This window comes from Phallusia mammillata, chromosome 6, assembly GCF_965637545.1.
Source record: "Phallusia mammillata chromosome 6, kaPhaMamm4.hap1.1, whole genome shotgun sequence".
Classification (NCBI taxonomy): domain Eukaryota; kingdom Metazoa; phylum Chordata; class Ascidiacea; order Phlebobranchia; family Ascidiidae; genus Phallusia; species Phallusia mammillata.
This window is the reverse complement of record NC_137257.1, coordinates 5772494-5800047: the sequence shown is the minus strand read 5'-3', so window position 1 is coordinate 5800047 and position 27554 is coordinate 5772494. Positions and strand designations below refer to the sequence as shown.

Here is a 27554-nt window from a genome sequence, read left to right as displayed (position 1 = left end):
TTTTGCAGAAACAACTTAAAAAAACAAAAAACTATGGATTCTCAAAAAGAAAATGATATTAAACTTTACAATAAGATATATGGTGACTACATTAATGTTGAAAGTACAGAATCAACTGTTGCGAACTACACAAAACTTGCTGAAGAATATGAACAAGACTTTGTAGGATTGGGATATGAGACACCTGGTGATGTTGCAAAACTTGCATTAAAATATTTAAAAGGAGACAACCAACAAGTCCTTGATATTGCTTGTGGGACAGGTTTGGTGGCTGATGCTCTTCGCAACGGTGGATTCAAGGGTGAAATAGATGGCATTGATGGTAGCCCTGGAATGTTAAACCTCGCCAAGGCTAAACAGGGCGTGTATCGCAAATTGGTTGAGGCATTTGTAAATCCAGGTGTCAATCTACCATTTGATAAAACCACTTATGATGCTGTGGTTTGCTCCGGAGGTTATGGCCCCGGTCATCTAATGCCAGCAACTTTGGAGTTATTAATCGATGTTACAAAGGCCCAAGGCGTAATTGTGTTTGCCACGAGGGATAACACACAAGCATCGGATTATGTAAAAGAATTAGAGGCAACGGTCAAGGATCTTGAAGACAAAGGCTTATGGAAAAAGTCAGATGTCATTCCAACGACTTATTTCCGATTTGACAAAGAAAAAGGAGAGCCTCTTAAAGCTATTATATATTGTTTTCAGAAGGTTTAAGATATTTCTGTAATGACCAACAACAAGTATCATTTATCAGTGCCCTCAAATTGGTGGTGTAGTAAAATGCATAGTGTATTAATTTTTTGGTGTAGTTTGAATGCTTCTATTGCACCTGCATATCGCTTGCAGTACCTGCATATCCCTTTGCATTTATGTCAATCTGCAAATTGTTTATTTATGCAAAATCATCAATTTTTCAAATATTGCAAAACTAATTCTTACCTCATGCAAACCACCTCAATATAAAGTGTTTGCACTATATCATATTGTTTAACTTCAATGACATTTTTGCTTTTGTACGGGCTTGTGTTTGTCTATTGCTTAGTATTGTGGTAATGTAACTATTTTGCTTTAACAGAAGACCAAAATTAGCTGAAGCATAATGTTGCAACAAACTAAAGACAATGTGCAGTTGTTTAAAAACGTCTACACAGATTTTGTTGATTTAAGCAGCGCTGCAAACACAATTAAAAATTACACTTCAAATGCTACTTCATATGACACAATGGTGACTGAACTTGGATATGAAGCACCAAGGGATGTTGCATTTCTGACCTTTGAACTATCAAAGGGTAAACCTGTTGAGATTCTTGACGTTGCTTGCGGTACTGGTCTTGTTGCAGAGCGTCTTCAAACATTAGGATTTATTGGAGAAATTGATGGACTTGATGCTAGTAGTGGGATGCTTAAAGAAGCAAAAGCTAAAACCCTTTATCGCAATTTGATTGAACAGACTGTTGAACCAGAGGTCAATCTACCATTTGGCGATAAACTTTATGACATAATTACTTGTTGTGGTGGGTTAAGTCAGAGTCATATGTCACCAGACACTCTTGATGTGCTGCTGAAGAACCTTAAGGCAGATGGCTTTTTAATTTTTACTGTGAAAAATAACAAAGCAAATGCACAATACTTGTTAGAGCTAGATAAAAAATTGTCATCTCTTGAAACCCTTGGCAAATTTAAACTAGAACGTTTTGTTGAAACCCAATATTTAGAAGTAGATTATGGTGAAGGCACTGATGAGTTTGGAAATGTACCAAAAATGATGGCTAAAATGTATTGTTACAAAAAGTGCTAAATGAATAAGATTTTTATAATTTTACAAAAACGCTTTTTTGGGGTCGCAAAAGATTTTTAAATGTTGTACCATTTTTGTAATCACTGTGTAATTAGTAAATGTATTTATTTTAATCAACTTAAAATTTTAAATTTACCTTGATTTATTTATCAAAATGTTGTTTTCTATATTATGGTTTCAATTCCTTTTTTTTAACTGTTCTCTAACTAAAACTATGTGTTCAATTTTAGGGTGTGTTTATTAGTTAATTTTGAACACTTGTTGCCCCCAAACACCAAACAATAATGGGTGGGTAGTACAATAAGATTTTATTAAGCATATATTTTGCATTTATTGTTTTGGATAAAACCTATTAAATGTGATGTTGAAATACTGCAACAGTAAACTTCAAAATTATTATTTTGAAGAAACCATCTCCACAAATTTGGTTACAAATAATTCTGAAGAAAACAAGGAAAACATAAAAGTTGAAGAAAACCACGATGAAAGCAAATATTTAGATTTAATTCGTCAAATTATGAAACATGGAAACATTAAAGGAGATCGGACAGGTATAGATTAGGCTAGTGCTTTGATGGTTGAATAGTTACTGTGATTGTCTTATGCTCATAAAGTTATCGGTTCTAATCCTGCCGTGACTATATGTGTTTTCCTAAATTGAAGTCACCAATATTATAAGTTAAAAAATGTTTCAATAGACTTCTAATAAAAACAGGCATTTTGTTGACGAACTCATTGTAAGCATAACACAGGTGTTGCCAAGATAAAAAGTTAAACAATCATGGCATTAGTACAAATTTCCTATTGATAGGAATAAGTAGACTGTTTGAAAATAGGAGTGAGTAGCCTAATTGAAAATGTGTATCATCTCAAACAAATCTGTTTTTCAAAGGTACTGGAACAAAATCGATATTCGGTGCTCAAATGCGGTTTAGCCTTCGTGATTCTTTTCCTCTTCTTACAACAAAACGAGTTTTCTTCAGGGGATTGGCTGAAGAACTCTTATGGTTTATCAGAGGAAGCACAAGTGCAAAGGAACTGTCGGATAAAAGTAAGACACCAGACAATTTTATGTCATACCGAATAACAAATTCCAGCCTGTATTTTGTTGCCCATACAATTTGTTTTTTATTTACAACAAAAAGACCAGCAAATTGAGTAGAATTATCTGAAATGTTTTTTTTTTGCAAATACAGACAAATCCTGTTACTTGCATATTCTGTTATCTGCATAGGGATTGCAAATACCAGCAGTAGCCTTTTGTTGGCAAAACAGTGTGGTTAATTTACATAAAAAAGCTTTGCAAAGTGGTTGTAAACCAAATTCATATGTACCATCAATTTTTATCAATTAAATAGTCTCTAGTTTAGTTTAGTGTAATGAAGAAAAGGGAAAAATGGTGCACCAGCATATACGATGTGTATATAGATGTCCATATTTGGGATGCAAATGGTTCTCGAGAATTTCTGGATGGCCTTGGATTGACTGACCGAGAGGAATTTGATTTGGGGCCGATTTACGGGTTTCAATGGAGACACTTCGGAGCTGAATACAAAACAATGCACGATGATTACACTGGACAGGTATGTACATCTAAACAAATCACTATTATAATATCCTTTATCATAGCTGTGCAGCACACAGGCTTGATATTATTCTGGTTACTGCTTAAAAAAAGTCGCTTGAATGCATAACAAAGTGACATGGTTTATTTTTTGGGACATACATGACTTTTGAATTCATCTGAAAAATGTTGACTTTCGTTACTTTTGATGAAAAAATTTGTATGTCTAAATATTTCTATTTCCATATGTTCCATTTTAATGATCACTATTTCTATTTGTGGAACTGCTTTTGTATGTGGACCTTACGCTGGAAAAATTATTCAACAAACAAATGTTCTCAGGGTGTGGATCAACTTCAACAAGTCATCAATAAGATACGAAATAACCCAGATGACCGAAGGATCATAATGTGTGCCTGGAATCCTCGTGATTTACACAAGATGGCATTGCCTCCATGTCATGCTTTGTGCCAGGTAATGATGTCTTAAATGTAAAATTTATTTCAGACTTTTATGCTTTCTTGCAAATAACTTGCTATTATAGTTTCCTGCAAATAAGTGTGAAGTCGGTTGAAATTTTTATGACTCTGGCCAAAACAAAGCCTGTATTTTTGCCATTGCTGTTTTAAAAATGAATTGGCCAAAAGTAATTTACAAAAAATATCGCAGTTAAAACTCCACAGTTAAAAAATGCAATTTGTGTTCTACAACGTAAATCAGAGTACGGCAGGCCTATTGAAGACATTCACCAAGTCACCAAGCATTTCCATATGACAAAATGTAGGTTAGAAAAATCTAGCCTTATGTGTGTCGTGATCGCTTGTCCGCATGGTCGCTTCAGGGCTGATTCCAGTTATTAATTTATGTTCATCTTCACCTATAATGTCTTAACAGTTTTATGTGTGCAACGGTGAGCTGTCTTGTCAACTCTATCAACGATCCGGTGACATGGGACTAGGTGTTCCTTTCAATATTGCGAGCTACGCCCTCCTCACATGCATGATTGCACATATAACAGGTTAGCCAAACTAACATTCTGCGGTGTTATTTTGGACCAGACATTGACCTTTTATCGGCTAATGTAACCACCAATCTGCTTTAAGATGTTTAATATTATATATTTTTGTAATGCAATTTTTTGAACTTTGAACTATAAAAAGATCTACTAAATAAATCACACAAAACATCGGGTCAAAATATTTAATTACTATTTTACTCCAACAAAATTGTTTTGTTTTTAGGTTTAAAGTGCGGAGACTTTGTTCATACACTAGGTGACGCTCATGTGTATCTAAACCACATCGAGCCCCTCAACAAACAATTGCAACGAAAACCTAAACCGTTTCCAAAACTGAGATTTGCTCGTGAGGTGAAATGCATAGATGACTTTACAATGGATGATTTCATAATAGAAGACTATCATCCACATCCAAAAATTGCAATGAAAATGGCTGTTTGATCTTTTTGCACGCCCTGTCAAACCACTGAGACACTGCCATTTGTGTACCTTATTACACATGTAGTAAGAACATATTTCATCTACATATGTTGCCTATTGCATGTACTGGTATACCCTTTCTTGTGCTGCTTGTTTAGTAATAAATTTTCTTACTTTTGCATGTTGATGTTGGTTGTTTGTAAGGCCACTGCAAGTTAAACCCAAAATTAATAACTCATGTGGGGTACCACGGTACGCCAGAGCTTTTTAGATGGTACAGGAGACAGGAGCTTTTTATTTAACTCAATTCAAGTCTGATTGAAAATTGTAACTCAACTGACCCAAATGATCAGCCCTGGTTTTGCGCAAAACTCCTGTCTTTTAGATTCACTAACCTTGCTGGTTTCCGACATATACTAGCCTACTCAAGAAGAACAGGCCTTTCTCTTTGTCTAGGTCAGTGGTTCTCAAAGTATGGGTCGCGACCCATGTTTGGGTTGTCAAAAAATGGGTCGCGCTATGGTGGTTCAATTCTGTCCAAACGATATTACCGCATTAAGTAAACACAAACGAATTTACCCATGTTGTAGTAGTAAAGTCCCCTCACTCGACCACGTTGCACAGTAAAATGAACCAATCATTGGCAATAGCCTTCTGATTTTTGCTGTTACGCACATGGCGATTGTTACGTCATAGCACGGGGAATAAAAGTTAATCATGCAAAACTGAACGTGGATACATACCAGTTAGCGTTTGAGGATGAGTATTCGTACACGGAAACATTTTTAGATTTGGGATTCACTTCTATCAATGACCATGGTGCTACAAAGCCACAATGTGTGTTGTGTTATGTAGTATTGTCGAATCGAACTCGTTAAACCTGCAGCCATTTTGACATGGGCAGACTCATATGCGGCGACAACGTGGCCTCGAAATTGTTACATTTTTTTATGTTTGAGGCTTGGGTCGTGAGATGTTCATAAAACTCAGATTTGGGTCGCGGTCAAAAAAGTTTAAGAACCACTGGTCTAGGTAATATGCGATGATAGAGAAAGTCTTCAGGCTGTATGTAATCAGTATGAGGTTGAGAACCACTGCTCTAGGAATTGCTAACCTTGCTGGTTTAGAACTATACCAACCTGAGTTAAGAAAAATGGGCCTATCTCTTTGTCCATGCATCCGAACAGGGTTTAGGTGGTATGCGATGATAGAAAAAGTAGTTCAGAGGTATGTGGCCAACCACTGCTCTACTGAAAACCAACTTACGCAGTAAACAGAACTCGTGTTAAATTTGTTGAACAGTAAAGAGGCTATACACAGTAATTCGCCAAATAAGCACAGTAGCAATAAACACAAGGGGAAAAAGATTGCAGCTGGTACGATCTGTGCAGAATTAGAAGCAGGTGATAAATTAAACAAACGAATATAGATAGACCTACTTTCATATGTACATAAAGGTGTACTGAAAGTACCAAAATTGCTCGTTTAACGCTGCAACAGGGCATCAACATGGCACATATTTTTAGGCAAGCCCACCTGACACATAAAACAAACACTGATAATGTAAGAGTATTTGCGAAGGGTATTCGGCAACCAAGATAGCTTCATCGCTATGTTTTCTTTCACCAAGCGAAATAAACTCAACTCAAATATGTACACGGATGTTTTTTGTGTCAATTTTTAGTAACATAGCGCATGTAGTTTTAGGTCAGGAAGTATTTTTTTGCAACCCGAAATAGATTTTATTCCTATTTGTTTCCTTTCACGGTCGACATAAGAACAGTTAGTTTTTGTTCGGCGTCGTTGATTTTTTGGGCAAATTCCTCTTTTATGTCTCTCATTTGTCGAAGTTGGCCAACTGCACACTCCAGGTCTGATCCAACAGAGCTAAAACAATTATTTCAAAAATTATAAAATGTGAAGAAAGAAAATTTGTATGACAACACTTAGCAGTAGTGGTAAACGGTTGGATCTAAAATTTAGAAAACAATTGTCCGTTTTCACAATATTAGCAAGTTTAAAGTGTTTAGATCAGTAGTTCCCAACCTTTTTTAAGGAAATAATTCACATAACATGAATAACATACTTGATTTACTCAATTGAAAACTGCAGCCTATAAAAGTTACCCAACTATTAGTGCAAGTTTACAATCGAGGATGGATGTTAGCAAGGGTGCACTTTAATGTTGGCAAGTTGCACATTAAATTTTGGGAGAAGGCAGTGGTTACACTGGGTTGCTAAAATGGCCTGTAGGACAAAAAAGGTTAAAATCCACTGCTCTAAGGGAGAAATTTTGCCCAGGTTGGGAAATGCAGATCTAGATATTCAAACAGTAAAATTTTTCACCAGTTTCGTCAAACAAAAGACAACAAAAAACACCACATTCTACATACAATAATACAACTTTGCAATGAAATGTTGTGATGTAACTAAAATATCATTATCAATTTTATGATGATATTCTACTATTTATAACCTCGTTTGTGACACATCTATTTGTCATTTTAAAATATGCATAAAATTGTAAAGTTTGTAAATGTTATTCAAAGATGGGACAAACAAGTGGTATCATGAATATTCACATAAAAATCCTTTTTGTATATTACTTCTAAAGTTGCATATCACTGTATGCCAGGCCCATTGAAGGTGCCTCCCATATAGCAAGGCGCAGGCAAGAAAAATCTACCCTGCAGTGGGATTCGAACCCACTTCAGGAATCTTTCTGGGACCTCTTAAGTTGATTTTAAGTCATCCACTAGGTGGCTGTTTTTATATTACACAATAAGAAGACTTTATTTATGCTTAATGGACACAGGTGGCTATTAGTGACACAAATACTTGAGGTCAGAAAACCATAAAAGGCTGTGAACCCATGGTTTAGCCATTGTGTTTTATTGTTTACTGGTGTGTTTACTTCTGCCTGTGCCTATTGTTTAGTGAATGAGTTGTGATAATCTACTTGCTATATGGATGAGGAATTAGGAATTAGTTCGATATTGAATCTACTGATGACTTTACGTTATACCTTTCCGTTATAACATACAAACATTTGCACGACATTCTGTGAACAACAATAAGACACAAATCATTTCTTACCCAAATCTCAACACAAATAAAATCTTTTAAAAAACATTGTTTAGCAAAAAGATACATTTTTTCGGTGCTATTAAAATAAGTTACTGTTTTATATTTTGTAAACAACACTTAAATTAGGCATAAATTAATTCGAACATTTTTATAAAATTGGCGAATAAAAATCGCCATTTCTCAGTAAGTTTAGATTAATTCAGGTATTTCATGCAGTGATTGGTTAAAAGAAAAAATGCCAAAATTGAAAATTAAAAAAAAGTTAAGTTTAAAAAAAAAGACTTATAATTTTATGCTTTGAATGCAACAGCAAAACTATGGTGTGATGTAGAAATTTTAAAGGAAAAGTGTTAAAATCAGTAAACATCTTGGAAAAGTCAAACTCGAAAACCTTTACTTTCACAAAAAATGAGTTACCTCAATTCACTTTTGTACCAAGTCGGCTGTTTCTCGATTTCAGTTTGTGTCGAGATTGTATTGGCAGTCTGCATAAAATATCAGGGATGACAATTCATTTATTTTTAATGTAACCATGTAAATTTAATTTTATCTTTGCGCTCAGTATTTAATTGCTCGACCCTCAAAATTAAGTGACAATATTTAAGATTCTCTCTAAATTATCACTCAGGAAAGCAGTAATTGATGGTTATTAAATTTCAGAAACTTGTTAACTTATTGACAATAATTTAATTGGTTTAGAACTACGTTTTTATAATTTTTCAACAAGTATGTTGTAAATGAATTGTGTATCGAACACGTAATTGAAGCTTAAATCAATAGCACAAATTCTTGCCAATACAATGACAAATTGTTTATCACTAAAACAATTTCTTACATCATTTGTCCTTGATGAATTCCGACTTCTGGATGGATTTTGATCATTTTTTTGACTGTAGGTTGCTTTTTGCAGCTCCTACAAATTTGTAACAGTTAGCAAAAGAATAATCACAACACTATAAAAATTTCTGACCACAAGTTTTTTCAAGCTCATGTTTTCCTTGTGAAGTTCATCCATTTTTTTGATAAGTTGTTCGTTTTCGCCTTCCAGCCTGCAACACACGTCAAAATTAATCTTTTTTAAAAAAAATTTGTTCTCAATGTGATTTTAAAGCATTTGAAAAAAATTTCATGAAATTTAAATCCATTTTAAAGCGGACAAAAATACTCAAAAGGGCATGAAATTAGGGCTGTTATCAAATAAAGGTTTTTAATTTTTCAAATAACTCAAATAATTTAGAAAACCTGATACACAACGCCCAGAGTCATTATTAAATAAAGATTAAAAATCACAGTTAAAATTAGGCTACTAAACAAATTTTGTAAGGTCTTAGTCATTGAATCTAGGCTACGTCTTTTTTTTCTGTTTAAAATAATAAATTAGTACAGATACAGACATGCTTCAGTTATTCTCCTTAATTTGGAAAAACCATATGTGTTTCCATGTGAATTTTTTCACTTTATTTCAACAGCTCTTCCTTGGATACTTGCTAAAATGAATTGTGATCTATAACATTTTATTTACTTGCTTGAATAACTTCAATTATTCCTGGGTGTAACAGATACCGGAATGAACAGTAAATTGTCATGCTTTTTTGTCCAACATTTTTGGGGGAATGGGTTACTGAATATTAATATAAACCTGAAAACATATGTTGCAGTGCTTCCATGTAACCACAATTTCATAAAAGTGTCACCAATGTGTTCAAGTAAATTGATTTAGCACATATATCGAGGTTTACTGCATAAAAAAAAATATTTGATTATTTGAAATGTGTAAAAAATTATTTGATAAATTTTCAAATAATTAAAAATTTCAAATAATCAAATAATTATTTGTTTGATAACAGCCCTACATGAAATAATATGTGTCAGTGTAATCCTTTATTATCAAAGCACAAATAATAATTTTCTGTTTTTTCTGTCATTCCCTATTTAAAAGGCATTGTCAGTTTAGTCTTTAAATGAAATTTGTTTGTCTTCAAAATTTGCGGGGTTATGGGATATTTGACAGGACAGGTCAATCTTTCACCACCATGAGCATAGGTTGATTCCTGCAAACTGGATATTTGGGCAACCTGCCTTAGACAGCATATTGTTAAGACAGAAGTTTAAATTTCAAGTTTATCTCTTTAAGACAATTTGCTCTACACAATTGACTTAAAATCACATTTACCTTTTCTTTTGGGTTTCTTCGGCATCTAGGGCTTTGTGTAGTTGCTCGAGAGCGCCACGAACTATTTTGTATTCTTCCAACATCTCATCCATCTTTTCAGCAAGCTTACCACTAGAGGCATCAGTAGCTAGTCTGCCTGTTAAATAGTAGATACATTTTAGTGTGTTATCATTCTAACTTAAATTTTCCAGTGTTTCATAGCAAAACGATGGTGGAAAAAAGTTAATCTACGACTGTAACTACTGATGCACCGAACCTGTCTCAAATGGTTTGGATAAAAACCAAGCATTCAGCCTAACCAGGATAAAACACCGAATATTTTGCAGACAACATGGCTCGTGTTTGTTACACACAACAAATAGTTAATTTAAGATGGAGTAAATTGGAGATATTAAACGTTTGGTATTTTTTTTTCATCTCTTTAAAAAGTTTAGTTTGGGCCAAATATTCAAGAAAGTTTGGGCCGAAACTAAATAATTGAAAAACAACATATTTTATTGAAAGTAAATAATTGAAACTCCGTCTAAAATCACTTACGAATTTTACTGGTAGCTAAAAACTTAATGTATACATGTTCGGTTACAAAGAAAATAAGGATAGGGGCAGCAGTATGATCATGTTTATGTCATTGGTCTATCATTTACCTTTGTGCACTGGACTTGATGGTAGTGAACCCTCCACGTCAGATGCACTGAGGTATTGATCAACCATTCCATTCAAACCTACAAGGCAAGGTCAAAGTAAGGTATGTGTTTAGACTTATATGTTGTGAGAATTTTACTGGGATAATTTTTTATTGGTAATGTCTTGAAAGGTATTAAAACAGTGGTTCCGTACCTTTTTGGAGAAATTCCCCCCTTAACAATTTAAAACATTTTCATTCAGTAGGTGCTAAACCATACAAAGATTTAAAAAAATTGGGAATTTTATTGACTTCACAAGTTATATTCCCAGGAATGAAGTGTCTATTTACAAACCACACATTTAAAAATTACACTAAATGTCTCTTCTCAAGTTTTAAAAACCCTTGTGAGATTGGAAACCACTGCATAAAAGATGTCACCAATATTGAAAAAACTCCAGCATTTATATTTTGTTTTTTATGTGTTTTCTTATCTCAAAAGCATACTTAATATGTATTGTTTAGTCTAGTGTGTGATGGAAACTTTTTATCAAACTCACATATACACATGATTGTTACCAACGTGCTAGGCAACACCTAGTTATTGACTTGTCAAACAACACAAATTAAGGTCACGATTTTACTGACCTCCTTTTAACAGTTTGTTTACAGCCCTGTGCTGGTTTGGTGTTAGAAGATTCTTGTGCTGAGATGAATGGTCTGAAAAGTGTCAATCAAGCGTTAAAAATGAAGTACTATTTGCAAGGTTGCCATCGACATGCACGCCAAAATAAGGACATCCGAATACTTAAATTTTCATACGGAACGAAACAAATGTTTTAAACAATTTTTGAATTTAGACAAGCCATAACAAATCATATGCAATATTTTGGCCAGAAACAATCTGTTCCAACAACTCCTTGTTCATAGAAATTATTTTGTGCATCTTATGACAGTTCAGGTCTAGGTTTACTTTTACTTGTAGCAGGGATTTGACTGTCATTTCAATAAGTTTGTTCCTTATAATCGTTGAAAATCAGACAAAATAAGGATTCAGGCTAAAAACAGGGACATTTCTTAGAAATAATGACAACAAATTTTACTAAGATATTGCTCTTCGAAATAAGGATGGTATTGCAACCCTGCCTATTTGTGATGGTATAGAAACCTTCAAAAAATTAACCTTTAAACTCCGTTTTGGACTTTTCTGGAGTAAAAACGTCACTTTCAAATGAATAATCTCCCATTAATGCAGTGCTGTTTAGACTAGGAAGGTTCTGTCAAATAATTAAAAAGGCATTAAACATAAATATACAATAAATGACCTGCAATGTAAAAGAAAAGTTTTCAAATTGAAAATTCTGCACATGCAGAGAATACACATGGGATGGATCCTGGTAAAACGGCAGAAAATCAATAATTTAATGACATAAGAAACTATTGATTTTGTACCAAAAAGGGTCAAAAAGTTATTTTACAAACCATACTCACATCCATGGAACTTATATTTATTTCTTCATCATCTTTTGAATGACTGTCAGAATTGTCTGGACCTAAAGCATTACAACGATACAAATTATTTTTTAAGTTTAGCAGGGAGCTAATTAATTATTCAAGCCTAATTAGTAATTCTGTGACCTTTGTCAGGGTTTTGTTTCACTGCTTCTGTTGATCTCTGTGCAGTGATCGAGTCACTTGACTCTTTTTCTGGTGTTTTAATTCTTCTGACGGGTGACAGACTGCCGCTCGAAGATCGTATCCTTTGTCTTTCTGTTACACCGTACATCTCCTCGGGAGCATAATTGCCTTCTTTTTTCCTGCAAATTATCAGAAATTGTTAATGATATTATAATGGTTTATTACCCAATCTCAATATTACAAGTTGGGAAATGTTTATTTCCATGTTAAAATCAGTTGAAAATTTTTTTAAGAACAAATATATATTTCACTAAAAATGTACTTCAGTGTCTTATACAAATAGAATCTCAAAATCTAGACAATATTTTTGGCCTATAAAGAACAAATATATATAACTTAAAGCAAGTTTGCAAATGGTGCAGTATGCAAGACTATTAAATTGACCATTATAAATGCACAAAAAATACGAAGAAATGATGTCCAAAAGCAATTTTTTCTTACACTCTCCATTGTCCAAAGGTGACGATTTCCGGATTCTGTAGAATTTCTCTGTAGCGTACATTTTGTTTTAAGCGTTCCTGCATTCGAACAATATCGTGCTTGACTGAATCTCCTACAAACACACAATATATACTTTAAAATGTGTTTTAGCTCAGTATATCTAAAGCAGGGGTGGGCAACCTCTGTTACTGTAGGGCCAGTTATAAATGTCAAAATTGGATCGAGGGCCGCACATGTGCATCACACAAAGTGATTTGGCTTTGTTTCTTACCAAATATGCTTAACTACAAGTATAATTCCTATTTGATTCCAGCCATATTTTGCCAAATCGCAGAAAACTAGCATCAGGCGCATTAATCAGCTCAAAAATATGTAATAATTGGACTCGTTTGCCAGTACTTTTGAAATCCAAGCGTCTCTGCCAGCCGTACAAGCTTTAATGAAGGGCCGCATGTGGCCTGCGGGGTGCAGGTTGCCCACCCCTGATCTAAAGAGATCTTTATTACAGAACCTTTGCAAAGAATATGCAAAATTAATCTTGTGCTTTTGTAAACTTACGGGTATATATTGTTTAGCAGATTGGAAGCAGTTTTAAACAGTACAAAATAAAAAAAGTAAAATTTAGAGCGGCAAAATGCCCTTGACACTCAACAACGCACAGGTTAAAACCAACAATCTTGGTCAAGTGGGCTAAGCTTTCAATTATAGTACAGTTTGTTGGGACTTGACTGCATTTAAATGTCTGCCATATTTACACTGTATTTATTCGATTATAAACCTTAAAAGTTTTTTACTTAGTTTGTGCCGCTTACACTTTAAATATCATGCCAATATTTTTGCTCAGAAAATTTGCTACAAATTGAGTTAATTTTTCTTTAGCCTGCGTACATTAATTTCCTAACATCACAACATGTTAATTGCATTTTTATTGTTTTTTAAGTACCCCAACATGTGGCTTACAATGGAGTAAATACGGTTTAGCAATTTTACCAAGGGTACACACATTGCATTAATGAATGAACGTTACTAACCTCCGGCATGATCTCCTTCAGTATATGATGAAGAGGCTGTATTCGTGCTGTACCCGCTTTCTTCACTGTAGCCAGGGAGCATTCTCTAAAAAAAGGTAAGCACATGTTAAAAAGAACACACAAAAATGTTTAAAATTGCCAAAAGAGCTTACTTTGAACTGCTTGTAATGAGCAATAGACATAACGCAGGCTGATTTTAGCTAATTTAACAGTCTAACAATTAAAAACAGCCTGCCTGTTGACATATACAGCCTATTTTATTTTCGGTCAGATCAACTATTTTGATGTTTCACCCACAACACAAAGCGTCAACTGAAATGGTTCGCATGTTTCGGTCAACAGTTTTTGATTACTGAACTCGAACGACATTAAATCATCGTGACCATATTTGGTGATTCAATTTGAATCTTTGCTTAGCATGACGCATTTGTAGCCGATGCTGCATTTTTTGCAAAGTTTTGCGATATAATCATGACGCTTTTCATTAAAAATACATTTGTCACCGCATAACAAAAGCAACAGTGATGGATTTTTCCTAATCATTAAAGCATGTTTCAGTATGCAGAGCCGTATTTGGCAAATAATTAAATCTTTAACCATGTTGTCGTAATAATTACTTCAGTTGTTTTAAACATTCAGTTTTATTTTGTGTATGAAACATATTTCTTTGTTACAAAAACATATAGGTACACTGCAACACTTTGATGGAAACTTGTAGAAATACTATGTGCCATTTTCATTTTCAATACAACTTTTACCCACCTTTGAAAAATGTTCTGAAGCCCTTCTTCTGGGCCGTCGACCGACAGGTTTCACTTCATTGGCAGATGTCGCAGGAACGCTCGACCGACGGATTCTTAACCTTCCAGTCCACAAATCATCATCACTTTTCTGTGCAAGAAAATTGTCTAGTTTTTCCTCATTTTCACTGTCACTTTGATCGTCGTTATCTTCATGTGGACTTGCTTTTGCTTGCTCATCTGCCATCGTGTGGTCATTGTCAGAGGCTAGATTGGATTTCAGTGGCCGCATGACAGGACGAACAATTTTAGGACTTTTACATCCGACTTTGCTTGCCGCTGTGGGGGTGGTTTTGGAAAATCTGCCACAACGAACAAATGTAACAACAATTTACAGCAAGAAAGCATTGGTCCTAAGTGAAAAAAGTGCTTTACCTGTTTTCTGATGAGTCGTGTTTGACTCTGGATTCCTGATATTGCTTTTTGCGATCAGCTCTGGCTGACGTCCCTTCTGAACTAGGCTAAAAAGTTAACAAAATAAATAAGGTAAGACAAAAAGTCAGTTCCGTGGTGAACCCCATTAAACTACCATAAGTGCAAACCCATTTCTACAATAAAACCCCCAAAATAAAGACAATATCTGCGTATAAAGCATCACAACACAAGTTACTTCCCTTCTGTTGCTTTTGTTTCACCAGATGAGGACAACAGTAATTGTCAAAACATTGTGGTGTTTTATGCACAGATACTGGCTTGTAAATTTGAGCAGAGAATTTTATTTTAAATGAGAGTTAAAAAACACTCAGGGTAACATAAAAGTATTCCTTTTGAGGTATATAAAACTTAGGTTTTTGGTACAATTCCAAAGTTCAACTTAAAAGTTTTTTTTTCCAAGTTAAACGACTGTATTTTGAAAACGAAATTAGTTTTTAAGAGGTCCTGCACATATTTTGTTCTTTCAAAACCTTTGCTTGCACTATTGCTCCAAGGTGTATTGATTAGGGAGGTGTCAGTGACCGCAATTAACGAGGGGAAAGAAATGGCTGCTCTAATGAATAATTTGAAACCTCCCAAGGGCTTTGAACACACAATGAACATAAAACTGACAAAAAAGTATAAATAACAGGGAGCTGGTATTTTGTTTGCCCTTTGGGCCTAGCTTTGTGTATTGGACTATAACCTTACTTTGCAAACAGCTAAATGGAGCCAAAGTATCTATTTGTTTTAAAGGTAACTAGAAAGGGTTTTATAAATTTCACATTTTGGAGTTTGCAAGGATAAACATGCCATTTTCATAAAATGTCATTACTATCACAGAGATAAAAAACTCAGTTTTGTTTCTAAACAAGTTACAAAACAGAAAGTTTTACAAGATACGGCCCTTTCAACAGAATATTGTTAGTTTTTTAAGACGGATAGTCGCATGGATATACACAGTAGGGTGCATATCAAAATTGGCACAGACAACTGTTATATTTAATGTAAACCATTTAGTCCTCTTTTAAAAAGAATTGTGGTAACTATTGTAGTTGAAGCTACATGGCATTAAAATTTCGGACATTAAGAGTGTTTTTAAAATTTATTGCCAAACAGATTTTACGCCTTAATTCCGGACATGTCCAGGAAATTTCAGACATCTGGTAAACCTATTTTAAGCACTTTGTTTTTTCAACAAACAGTTGAAAAAAAACAGCATTAAATTTTAAAAAATACGGACAAAAACAATATCTGCCTCTTAAGTATTGCGGAATGTGGAGAGATGAAAAAAACATTAAACATTATAGCAATGATAACACATTCTTATAATGGCTAATCTACAAAAGGGAATAAAATGCTCATAATCTTTAGCCGTACTTACATTTGCACTATCATGTGACAAGACTTTAGAATTCCTCCGTGGGACGTTCATCGCTGAATCAATGTCTGTTGACCATTTCCCATTGTTTTTGGAAGCAACTGAACCAGAACTGCTTGATATTTTCCGATTCAATTTATCGCTCAAGTCTACCTTGCCATTGTATCTATGCATTGCACTGTTGTGTGTCTCATTAACACCTCGCGAGCGTCGCCTGGGCGCTTGGGAAACTTCTGGTGTGTTTGCAGGTACTCCAGTGATTTTTCGTACATAATCCATTGCGTTAGATGGTGAAATATGTAACTGCTTTCCCGGCAAATTGACTTTATTTTGTTTCCCAAATGTCTTTGTCTCTGATTTTGAGCGCAGTTTAGATGCTGCTTTCGGTTTTAAGTTTGACTTTGCGCTGGTCGTTTTTTGCGTGGGAAACTTTTTGCTTGGTCGTAATAAACTGTTTGTCTTTACAACAGTTGCTGATGGTAAAGGCAATCTTCCTTTGTTTGGAATGGCGTCTTTTTCACTGCTTGGGCTAGATCTTCCTGAAGTGGGGGAAGGATGTAGTACCTCTTGAAACCGACGGAATGCAACAAGATCGGGGGCGAAATTGTCGATCACTGGATTTGTCCAGTTGTTTTGAAAATCACCTTCGAGGCTATAAGTGTCAAAATTGTCTACGAGCGATGAATTGGAATTGTCCAAGTTGTCAACACTGTTGTAGCTGATTAAATCTAAAAAAATGGAAAATTTATTAAACTTCCAATATTATCTGTTACATTAGAACTATTGGGCTTTGAAACCCATGAAACAAAATTACACAGTTTCAACTTTTAAGTGACAAAAAACGGGTTTAAGAGGAAGGAGTCAAACATTTTAATGTCACTATGAAATATGATAGAATCTGAGCAATGATTTTTTGGTGCACTCAAACTTTTTGCTAACTTTGTTGACAAAAACAGTAATAATTGTGCACGGGCAACTTTGTTTTTTGTTGGAGTTGGAAAAATTCTGTAATCAGAATTTTTTTTAAATGGGGTCAGATTTGGAAAATTGTTAACCAATTCCGCAACCCCGACAAAAACACATATTTTAAAATGGTTTATTTCCAATCCCACTGTTTTCGAAATTCGTGTAAAAAACAATCCTATGATTGTATTTAAATAATGTTAAAAGCCAAACTAACCAATGTATAAAATATAACATACAAACAAAATGTTGTTTGCAAAATATTTTAAGTTTTTCCAGTGTGAAAACTTAAGAGATAATTCAGAGTGTCAAAAAAGGTAGTTTACCTTCAGTGTCAAGTAGCTTAACAGGTGAAGGACCTGCTGATGAAAGAGACAAAACGTCACAGTTGTCATCAAATTCAAGTCTTTCAACAAAACTTTTATCAGCGGCTGCAGATCCTGGACTCAAAGACTCAGTGAAAGGGGTACTTCCGTTACCGTTCTGATCACAATGTTCAGTTGGTTTAGGAGAGCAAATAAAAGCTATGTTGTTTAGATTGTCTTCAGAGTTAGCTTTTAAATTGTTGTTTGTCTCTTCTGGTGCAAGAGTTGGTGACTTGGTTTGCTTGCTACGGAGATTTGTGCTCGATTTAAGTCTGGACTTTGGATGTGGAAGTCTAGTTGGTACGGGTAACCCAGTACCTTTCGTTGATCTATTTTACAACAAAACAATCATTACAATTTGCTTGTTTATTGTAAAAACATTATTTCTTAGAAAACATTATTTTTTAAAAAATCATGTGATTTTACATACTTTCCATGTGGTATTCTTGACTTTACAGATGTCTTCATATTTAGGCAGCCCTTCAGAAAGATGTAACACTGAAATCCATGAAGTGTCTGAAATAGTCACAATTTTACTTAATGCCATAATGTGTCATGAGTTTCTAATAATGTGAATATTTATTACCAACATGCACAACTTACCCATTGTGAATGTTACATATAAGCTTGAAACACAAAAAAACAACTACAATCTGTAACAAAGTAAAACAATAACTTAAATATTATAGTGTTTTCAAACTGTAACACCTAAGTAACAGTCTGTGCACAAAAACATCTAGTACAACTGACAGGAATCTAAAAAACCTCACTTAACCTACATCATCACTCTCTTTTTTTTGATTAACCTATATTAAAAAATTCCAAATCTCTGCCTAACAAACAATATGTTGCTTTGATGCCTCGATTATGCCTGTACGACCCCACGGACAAAGTTTTTTCTGTTGCAATAAAGTTTACAACTACCTTGCGCGTTGACAAGTTAAATATTGTCTCAAGACTTTTTTTCATTGTCCGACATCTTAGGTCCTTGAGATAGCAATTTAAATTAAAGCTCATAAGGTCCTCAATTTGTTTGCTTAAGCGTAACCTCAGACTCACCACAGTAAATATTTTGCTGGTCAATGAGCATACGCCCATGTTTGCTGTCTGCTTTGGTGTGAATTATGACTACAGCAATATTCCATTACTGAATGATCAAACAGTTTTTCGGTGATTTATTGGCCCTCGTTAAGTTGTAGGCCATAAACCTGGTATCTCTGCTATCTAAGACTAAATTCCTGATATCAATTTTAAATTTATTACTGACAATGAGCATCAAACGTCCATTTCAAGCATTGCTCAAAAGTTTAAATGCGCTTGATGTGATAACCACAAAGGCATTAGCTAATTGAAGACCTGTGGAGCACTAAGGGGTACTTAACAGTGTACCCTCGTACAAATGGCATTGCACCATATTTACAATAGCACTTCTAGGCACTCTATTCCCTTTCCTGTAAAAAAAACGGCTTGATGCTATCAGCCCAGGCAGAAATTTACAAAAAGTTTAAATGACTCAAGTCCCATAGGACAAGAGCTCACTAAATTCCAACACATCTCCAGAATTGTAAAGCCTGAGATCTAATTACACAACTATTCAGCAAATCTGTTTAGATACAACTGGTTATTGTTGTGGGTATGTAATTGTATACATATATATTGTTTCAAAGTGTTTTGTCAACTTTTGAAAAAAAAATTCACAAATTTAAAAATATGAAGAAAAAATGCTTGATTGATTTCATTTTTCTCATATATATTCTGTTACCTAAACTTAAAGTCTTATAAAAGTATAAACATATTGATGACAGTACAATGCAAAACAACTTACCTAATAATAAATAGCAGCTTGTTGGTCTTTTTCACAAGTAGCAGCAGAAAATCAGCATAAATATATGTACAGTTTAAATAAATTTCTTCAAAAAAAGTTATTTTGTAAGTTTTAATTTCGATTTAAGATTTTTCACATCAAAAATTAAACGAAGAAATTTTAAGGGGTAAAATTTTAAATATTCTAAAACAGTTTATGCCAATAAATATGAGATACTTAAACAACACAATAGTCCTTGCCTACTGTCCTAGCTACTTTTTTGTGCTAATATCTTTGCTGACAAATTGTGTGTTGAATGAGAGTAGGTATTTATGATATAGGGCAGGATAAACAAATGTACTTAGCGTTGCATTAACTAAAACAAAATAGGAAAGCAACCAAATTGAAGGGAGATTACTTCCAAATGAGGACAAATCTTTAAAATAAAGAAGATATGGTAACCTCGACTTCATGCCATTAGAAAAAAGTATTTACACTTTACGTAATTTTAAAACAAATTTTGCCAATTAATAACACAATGAGGCAAATACTTTATCCCAGCATTTGTTATTGGTAATATTTCTCTGTGTAAAAAAACAAGTTATCTTGGTATGCTCTGAAAAGCTTCCTTGCAGTGAATAATAAGATTTCACAACAAAAGCTTAGCAGTTAGCGCTGTATATAAACCCATTAACAATACATACACATTTTTTTACAAAACAAGTTTTAGGGTTTATCATTTTAATATGTTTTCACTTGACATAGTTGAATGGCATACATTGCAAATAAAAATAGTTGGATTTCTGACAATGTCTTAGTTTTTATGATTTAAATAAACAGTGCTATAAAAAGTTTTTTATGACCCAAAATATCCGCACAATCAGTGGCAGTGTTCTTTGACAAAAATGTTAAAACTTTATTGCTCACAAAAAACATTCCCATACTTTTCACTAAGGCTAATTAAATTAATCAACTGCAAAGAACTGAAAAACGAAATGTATTTCAGAAAGGAAACTAAAAGCTAACGATACAAATTATAAATTATATTATACTTTATTGTTTAGCAACTTGACCTGTATCTGTTTCTAGGAAGTTTGTTATTTTAAAAGATGAACTTGTGCTACTGAAACTTTTTATCAAAGATAATACAAGAGTAAAATCCAATGAAAAAAACGACTATTGTGCGATTATGGCACTTGACCTTTTTTACCACGAAACATACACCATTAAAACATTATTTAAAGTCTTTACAGGCAGTATAAAGTATCCAATGTAAGAAAGATTATTACCGAAGAAGCACTGTAAATGTCAGCAAAATAAAGAGTTTTTAAACAGTTTAGGACAGGGGTGGGCAACCTTTGTCACTGTGGGGCCAAATACAATTGCAATAATTAGATTGCGGGTCGCACCTTTATATGGCACAAGGTGATTTTACTTCGTTGCATACCAAAAATGCCTTACTACAAGTAAAATTCGCATTTGATTCTCGCTGCATATTGTCAGGTCGCAGAAAAATAGCACCAGGCGCACTAATCTGCTCAAAAATATGTAATAATTGCACTCGTTTGCCAGTACATTTGAAGTCCAAGTGTCTCTGCGGGCCGCACAACCTTTAATCAAGGGCCGCATGTGGCCCGCGGGCCGCAGGTTGACCACCCCTGGTTTAGGACAAAGAAATATTATAACGAAAATTTCAACCAATACCAAAAATTTGAAGCTCATTATATATTGCGATTTTCCGTTTTTTTACAATTTTCACAAACCTGGCTAAAGAACTGCCGAAACGTTGAGACTTAAGTCCAGACTCTAACAAACAGAAACGAACTTGGACTTGTTGTGTCTGATCATCTGATGCAAAAAACAAACATTGCTATGCATGAACAATTTCCAACATCTGTGATCACTCAACCGGTGTTTTTTCACACTTCGATGTTTTTCACACTTAATTTTTCTGATTTTTTTTACTTATTTTTTTTGTGTTAGGCTGATCAAAACTAACAGATAGGCACTGTTTAAAGATGTATTTATAAAGTTGGTACAAAATTATTTTATAGGAACTTTTTTATGACTCTGCCCTTATTTTATTTTATTGCAAGTTTAAGATAACATAATGTACTTTCGTTTGTTGACAGTTTTTGGTATATAGGTGTAATTTGCAAACGTGCATATTGTTTTATTTCGAAAAGAGAACGATTTAACCCAATAACCACAATGCGCCGGAAACCCGCACTAAAATATGGTAAGAGCGACTCTTTATGTAAATTAAAAAACGATTTTTATTCTGCTAGGTGACGCTGTGGCACTGCTACCATCAAGGTTTACAGCCAGTCAAAAAGAAAAACGGCTGCGTAAAAAGAACTAAAAAGGTTTCTAAACCACTTAAAATACTGTTTTTATTCAGATGATAAAAAGCACAACACAATACAACTTTTGCCTAAATGTGACAATAACTTACCACAATATTAATGAGCTGCGACATGACGATGAACATACTTAACTGTTACGTAACAATTATAACAAGCAGTCATTATTTGTTTTGAAACCTGTTTTACTGCTTTGTTCTTGATAATCTTACTTCAAAGGCCTTGATGGGTAACAATTTTGGCCTTATATTAAAAACACAACAACCACAGTAACAACAATAAAAATAACAACAATAAGGAATAGCAGCAAGTTTGTTTTGTGCACCGCCAAGCATCTTGCCTTTGGATGGTTGGCTATCCAAGTCAACACTTAGCAATTTCTAAAAACAACAGGTAAATTGTTGTTTTAGTGTGAAATGTGAGTATTGCATTAAATCAGACTGTTTAGTAGAAATTAAAGATTCCAATCTTTAATTTAACAGAGCATGCATTGGTTTTCGGTAAGTGGTGTTATTTAAGCAGCAAAACAGCTTTGCATATTGTATGTTTGCAAGCAGTACATATGCCTCAAAAGTGAAAAAATAACGGGAATTGCCTACATTGCATTGCAATAGCGGAAAGAGAAACGCTCTTATCTTCATACTATGTCAGCGTTGCCATAGCAACAGACTGCACTACATACGTCATCGACACTTTGCTAAATTACGATCAAGCAACTTGGAGAGGTCATGACCTTCAATATTGACGTGGTGATTTCTATGGTGGCTATTATGCGACAAGCGCAGCAAGCGGTTCACGTGATCATGAAGGTGGTTGACGCAACGACCGCTAAACGTGCGTGACGTCAATGATGACGTTGGTGATGACGATGTCGCTGAGGCATGGACCTTGAAACAAAATAAAGAAAAACGTTTAAATGTAGTGAAGTAAAAAAACAGAATGTCTTAAAAACTGTTTTGGTTTTTATCTTGTATTTTCCAATTCAAGTTCAGAATTACTTTTTTATGTAAAATAAAACGAATACTCTAAAATACCAGAGATAAGGTGAAAACTTAATTGAGTTCAGTTCCTTAGAAACAAGCGTAATATCTTATAAAAATCATAGTAATATACATGTAAGCGTCATATACAAGCAAAAGTAATATTTAGATCAGTGAACGCTGTTAAATGTTTTTCAAAATCATTTCAACTTTTAAAAGTCACTTTCCGACCCTGCTGGTACCAAAATAAACAACGCAACTATAGTTTTAACTTAGGAATCTGCTAACAATAACTTTGCTGTCTAAAAGTTGTTTCTCTAAACGTTTCTCCGAAAATATATAGCCGGCTGATTAAAATTTCATGGTCAAAAGCAGCGGAAAATCGTGAACGTTAGATAACAGTGTCTGGTCAATATAAGCAAACATAACAAGCAAAAGTCACATACGCACACGCAGGACATAGAACATTAATCATCAATGCTGAAAAATCAATCAAGATCCCAATACTGAGAAACCAGCGAGACTGAAGTATTTTGGAACCAAGAGGTCGATATAGTCGTGCCCCAATCAGTAACTGATCCGTTAAAAATTGACCGGGTAGATAAGTCACCTTGCTTCATATACGCATATATATATATCGATCATGCAACTTGCCTAGCTTAAAATATTTTGAGGATTCCAGCAGTTTGATTAAATGTCATCTATATTTTGGCTTTGCGTCGCATGTTTTAATAGTTATCGGTTTTCCGAGAATAGCCGTGATGGTACCAGTTCCTCTAAAATGTCACGAAATGGTCAAAGTGTCAGCTTAAAAACTGGTTGGAAATCAGATCTAAGTTCCAAATACATTGTTTTACTGACGCGAAGATTTGATATTTTTGGACACAGCGCCAGTTGAGACTTGTACGACTACAAATTTCGAAAATGTAGTCGATATTGAGCTGTTTCGAAAGCGTTCCTGAACGTAGGCTATTTTATTCCAAGGGTTTGTCAATCCTATTAACTGTGTGGACTTATTTTATAACAACACACTGATGATCTTAACTAAGTCTATGTGTGCCTTTGATGTGCATTCTACCATAAAACGAATTGAGATTTTGGCATTTTTATATACATCTACAATATTTCTGAGAATAACTGTGCCAATTTTGCTCAAAAAATAATTTTCTTCTTGTCGATATTAGATTTGCATTTTCAATGAAATGATCAAATTGTCAAAGTTGCTGATGCAATAATCAGGACACCATTTTTGTATTTATTGATTGCACAGTTTTTGCAACTGGTGTGGCTAAAGAGCAATAAAAAATTTAACACAGTGGTTCTCTACCCAACGATTTCACGATCACCTAACGACACGCAAAAATGTTTTTTTAACTACACCCTGTTTACATTATTTAAATTTCATTGAGTCCAGAATCGGTAATTGCTAAAGTATTCCTAAATGATAAAAAGGCTGTCTAGTAGATGGACGCATACGCATACTTGTTCCGTGGTATATATAGTTCAGAATGTTTCGAGCCCCAAAAGTCTCATATTCAATGTTCAACAACAAAAAACTAATACAAAATGCAGAGTTGTAAAAGGGCCTGAAATTGGAGCCTGAACCCGGCCCGAACCCGAACCCGAACCCCTTTAGGCCCGAAAGTTTGATTGACAGGCCTATATATTGCCTCAGAAAAGACCAATACAACAAACACAATAGATATTGGTCTTAAACATAGCGTTTTAGAGCTGTTTGACATTAGGTCAGGTCCAGCAACTGGCTACTTAGCTAGTTAAATTTATTCAAAAAATACTGACACAGAGTGTAATGTCAGGCCAGAATCAAGCCTGTTTCTTGAAGAGACCCAAGCCCGAACCGGACTTACACCTCTGCTGAAAAGTGTCTCCTCCTGCTGTGCTGAAATCCCGCCCAAACTGGTGCCTATTGTTCGCTCCTTATTAAATTATGACCTCCTTTTACTATCAACCAATCAGAGCGTCGTCTTAACTTCAAAGTCGATGGCGCGATAACTTCAAACGATTGAACAGCGCAGTGGCATTGCGAGTGCGAATTAATGCCATTACAATTTTACTGGATTTGTTAATTGGAACGGCTTGTCCGCTTCCCTGGTTGCAATATTTACTGACATGTGTTTAGCATTTGCCGAAATTCAATTTCTGTCTGTATGTAGCGACGTTTCACAAACGCGACGCTGCCACAAACATCTTGACGTTGGAATATTTTTTGTAGTGATCGAATTTAACAAATAAATATTACTAATTTAAATATTAATGTCGTTTAAGTATGCGTGGTATTCTCCACGTTTAAAGGGTGTAAAATTCCACGTTGAAAAAAACATGTGTTTTTGTGCCAGAGGGTGGAAATGCCCACCTTAACCACCACACGGTGGAAAATTCCACTCTATGTGTTGGGGTGGAGTGGCTTACTCCACGCTTTCAGCATCCGAGGGTGGAAATTTCAACGCTTGAAACCTCACGATGTTGGTGTTGGTGGAAAATTCCACGCTTAGGAGTTTTATTTCCACCTTTTTTCAAAATATGGTGGAATTTACCACCATTTTTCACAAATTTCCACCCTGGGGTGGATTATTACAACCTTCAAATTTTACAGTGTGGTTTCGAATCGCAGTGAAAAAAATAATAAATATCTCATAAATAAACAAACTTAATTACAGTTAGTAATTACAAACTAAAGAACCTGTGCGTAGCGACGAAGGTATTCCTCGACGTGGCGTAAGTAGTGAAAGAAATTTGAAGAATTCGTTCTTGAACTTGAAGAAATATGAGCAGGCGTACTTGATGACGTGTTCGAGCATTGCGTCATCAGAGATTTTAGAGCATGAAGAGACAACTGCAAGTGCGTTAAGATTGGAACGTTCGAAGTGGAATCTTGCCGCACATTTTCTGCCTGCAATATACCGGTTTGTAAATACTAAATAATTAAATTTTTTAAAGCTTTTTAATATTACTATAGAAATTCATAATCAACTTTAATATTGTGTGTTTGCAAAAAAAAATTTGTTGCTATACCCTATTTCAGGGGTTCGGTACCGGGCCGCATAAAACTTGCTCGTTGTAATAACTGTAGTTTTCAGTGCAGAATATTTGTGTGCTTTTTAAGGCCGGTCCGTGATAAAAAAAAAAACAGTTTCAAACCGGTCTGCAATGCAAAAAAAGGTTGCTGCCCTATGTGTTGTAACTCGCAAAATCTGTTTTTCTTGGCAATGTATAACTTTTAAATGTATCCCGAAAAAATATTAAGCCTGAAAAAAATTTGGCTGCCGCTTGGCAAAGATTACTAGGAAAAAAGTGATTAAGACAAAATGGGATATTTAAAATAAACGTTATGACAAGTTCTTCAGTCATATTCAGTTGAAAAAAAAATAATTAATTTCTAAACTTGCAGCGAAGGACTAATATTTGCTGTTGGAAATAAAATAACAAATTATTGCAACTTCAAGAACAGTTTTTTGAAGAACAGAACAGAAAGAACAGAACAGTTTTTCAGAACAGTTTTTCTGGAAATTTTAGTTAAAAAAAAGTTTGAAACAAAGTAAAAAACGTATTTATTTTTTTAATGTAGCAGGATGAAACAGTCAAGTACTTGCCTGTGGCCAAGTCACTGTCACCAAGCAACCATCAGAAGAATGCCCCTGAAAAAATGCGGGAAAAGGTTAATGCAAAGCAAGTAGCAAAATTAGCACAAAAATGGCTGCGTAGGTGAAAACAATTTCGTTCCGCAGCACGTTTTTTCAGCAAATTTTTGAAATATTGTATACAAATATTTTGCCAAATGTCATAAAGATAAAACAAAATATCAGTTTTTTACCTTCCATTTTCTTAAAAGGACTCGAGAATTTCGGAACCTTCTCATTAATTGAAGTCGAAGATTTTGAACATTTGCAGCCTCACGCTCGTCCTGTAGTAGCTGAGTGGACGTTTGTGGCAGTTTGTGGGAACCGATGACGACAATACACATGTTGATTAGAGCAATCGTGAAATATATTTTCATTTTATGCCGTTAACATAAGGACTCTGTCGCATTGCTTCCATTTCCCGCACAGAATAAAAGATTCTATTGATGCATTTCTGTCCTTAAAACACACAGGGGTTAAAATACATGTAAGTGAAAAATAAGAAATACATATTTCAATGTAGTTAACATAAAAGTGGTTAAAAATGTAACCTCTTTAAATGATTGCAACGTCATTATCCAGCAAACTCATGAAAAATTTACAGCCCTCGGCCTGACCTTCGCCATATTAGCTCTTTCTGGGCGAGAATTATATAAGGTGACGACGTAGCTTGACGTAAACGTGCTCGGCCGTTGGACGGTTACGTCCAGCTACCGTTTGTTTTGAAAACAAGCAATAACGATTAAAAACAGTAAAGAAAAGTTCAACTAGCAATTTTTTTGGGTAATAGGTTTTAATAATGCAGAGATATTACAAAATATTTTTGAGAGGCCTGTTTTCAATTTTTGCCCATCTTGTGATTCTTACCAAAATATTCCAAAAAATATTTCAAACTAATCAGTTATCTCACACGTGCTTTTTTTAATTACAAATATCCAGCGTAAAAAAAATACGTATGCCAAACATAATTGACCAGTACACAGAATTTTCTAAC

At 34.5% G+C, this 27554-nt stretch overlaps 5 protein-coding genes and 1 long non-coding RNA gene across 8 annotated transcripts; 4 read left to right on the top strand and 2 right to left on the bottom strand.

The window, feature by feature from the left end:
* Positions 1-12: 12 nt before the first annotated feature.
* Positions 13-1077, top strand: LOC145232265 (methyltransferase-like protein 27). Its single transcript, XM_080096840.1, has one exon. It carries the CDS (start codon positions 34-36, stop codon positions 712-714), a length of 681 nt encoding a protein of 226 aa, XP_079952966.1. The 5' UTR covers positions 13-33; the 3' UTR covers positions 715-1077.
* Positions 1078-1086: 9 nt separating this feature from the next.
* On the top strand, positions 1087-2028 carry LOC145232264 (methyltransferase-like protein 27). Its single transcript, XM_080096839.1, has one exon. It carries the CDS (start codon positions 1100-1102, stop codon positions 1796-1798), a length of 699 nt encoding a protein of 232 aa, XP_079952965.1. The 5' UTR covers positions 1087-1099; the 3' UTR covers positions 1799-2028.
* On the top strand, positions 2017-4979 carry LOC145232263 (thymidylate synthase-like). The gene is made up of 7 exons (XM_080096838.1): positions 2017-2086; positions 2206-2349; positions 2691-2849; positions 3227-3381; positions 3705-3836; positions 4257-4380; positions 4604-4979. Exons 1-7 carry the CDS (start codon positions 2083-2085, stop codon positions 4819-4821), a joined length of 936 nt encoding a protein of 311 aa, XP_079952964.1. The 5' UTR covers positions 2017-2082; the 3' UTR covers positions 4822-4979.
* Positions 4980-6062: 1083 nt separating this feature from the next.
* On the bottom strand, positions 6063-19700 carry LOC145232262 (uncharacterized). 2 transcript variants are annotated; one of them, XM_080096836.1, is made up of 19 exons: positions 19601-19700; positions 18206-18291; positions 17737-18104; positions 16451-17175; positions 15028-15113; positions 14615-14954; positions 13853-13937; positions 12822-12933; positions 12321-12499; positions 12174-12235; positions 11866-11959; positions 11331-11402; positions 10705-10782; positions 10061-10196; positions 8858-8936; positions 8723-8800; positions 8305-8372; positions 7897-7919; positions 6622-6687 (listed from the first exon to the last, which is right to left on the bottom strand). In XM_080096836.1, exons 2-18 carry the CDS (start codon positions 18241-18243, stop codon positions 7904-7906), a joined length of 2616 nt encoding a protein of 871 aa, XP_079952962.1. In that variant the 5' UTR covers positions 18244-18291; positions 19601-19700; the 3' UTR covers positions 6622-6687; positions 7897-7903. The 2 variants fall into 2 exon arrangements, with proteins under 2 accessions (XP_079952961.1, XP_079952962.1); XM_080096835.1 differs by lacking the exon at positions 7897-7919 and having other exon boundaries at positions 6063-6687.
* Positions 19701-21954: 2254 nt separating this feature from the next.
* On the bottom strand, positions 21955-26937 carry LOC145233949 (uncharacterized). Of its 2 annotated transcripts, XM_080098708.1 has the most exons (5): positions 26755-26937; positions 26530-26578; positions 25624-25829; positions 22676-22829; positions 21955-22322 (listed from the first exon to the last, which is right to left on the bottom strand). In XM_080098708.1, the coding sequence occupies exons 1-5, from the start codon at positions 26935-26937 to the stop codon at positions 22306-22308; spliced, it is 609 nt and encodes a 202-aa protein (XP_079954834.1). In that variant the 3' UTR covers positions 21955-22305. The 2 variants fall into 2 exon arrangements, with proteins under 2 accessions (XP_079954834.1, XP_079954833.1); XM_080098707.1 differs by having other exon boundaries at positions 21955-22829.
* Positions 25784-26832, top strand: LOC145233950 (uncharacterized). The gene is made up of 3 exons (XR_013861223.1): positions 25784-25846; positions 26509-26598; positions 26773-26832. It is a non-coding gene; the product is annotated as an uncharacterized LOC145233950 (long non-coding RNA).
* Positions 26938-27554: the final 617 nt, after the last annotated feature.

Coding starts and splice junctions, on each gene's coding strand:
- LOC145232265 (XM_080096840.1), top strand. CDS start 34: ATGGATTCTCAAAAAGAAAATGATATTAAACTTTACAATAAGATATAT.
- LOC145232264 (XM_080096839.1), top strand. CDS start 1,100: ATGTTGCAACAAACTAAAGACAATGTGCAGTTGTTTAAAAACGTCTAC.
- LOC145232263 (XM_080096838.1), top strand. Junction 2,350..2,690: donor CATTAAAGGAGATCGGACAG/GTATAGATTAGG, acceptor TGTTTTTCAAAG/GTACTGGAACAAAATCGATA. Junction 4,381..4,603: donor CATGATTGCACATATAACAG/GTTAGCCAAACT, acceptor TTTTGTTTTTAG/GTTTAAAGTGCGGAGACTTT.
- LOC145232262 (XM_080096835.1), bottom strand. CDS start 18,243: ATGAAGACATCTGTAAAGTCAAGAATACCACATGGAAA. Junction 13,938..14,614: donor CTTCAGAACATTTTTCAAAG/GTGGGTAAAAGT, acceptor ACCTTTTTTTAG/AGAATGCTCCCTGGCTACAG. Junction 8,373..8,722: donor ATTCATCAAGGACAAATGAT/GTAAGAAATTGT, acceptor TATTTTATGCAG/ACTGCCAATACAATCTCGAC.
- LOC145233949 (XM_080098707.1), bottom strand. CDS start 26,937: ATGAAAATATATTTCACGATTGCTCTAATCAACATGTGTATTGTCGTC. Junction 26,579..26,754: donor TCCTTTTAAGAAAATGGAAG/GTAAAAAACTGA, acceptor GCATTTTTTCAG/GGGCATTCTTCTGATGGTTG. Junction 22,830..25,623: donor ACCTTCGTCGCTACGCACAG/GTTCTTTAGTTT, acceptor TTTTGTTTCAAG/GTCCATGCCTCAGCGACATC.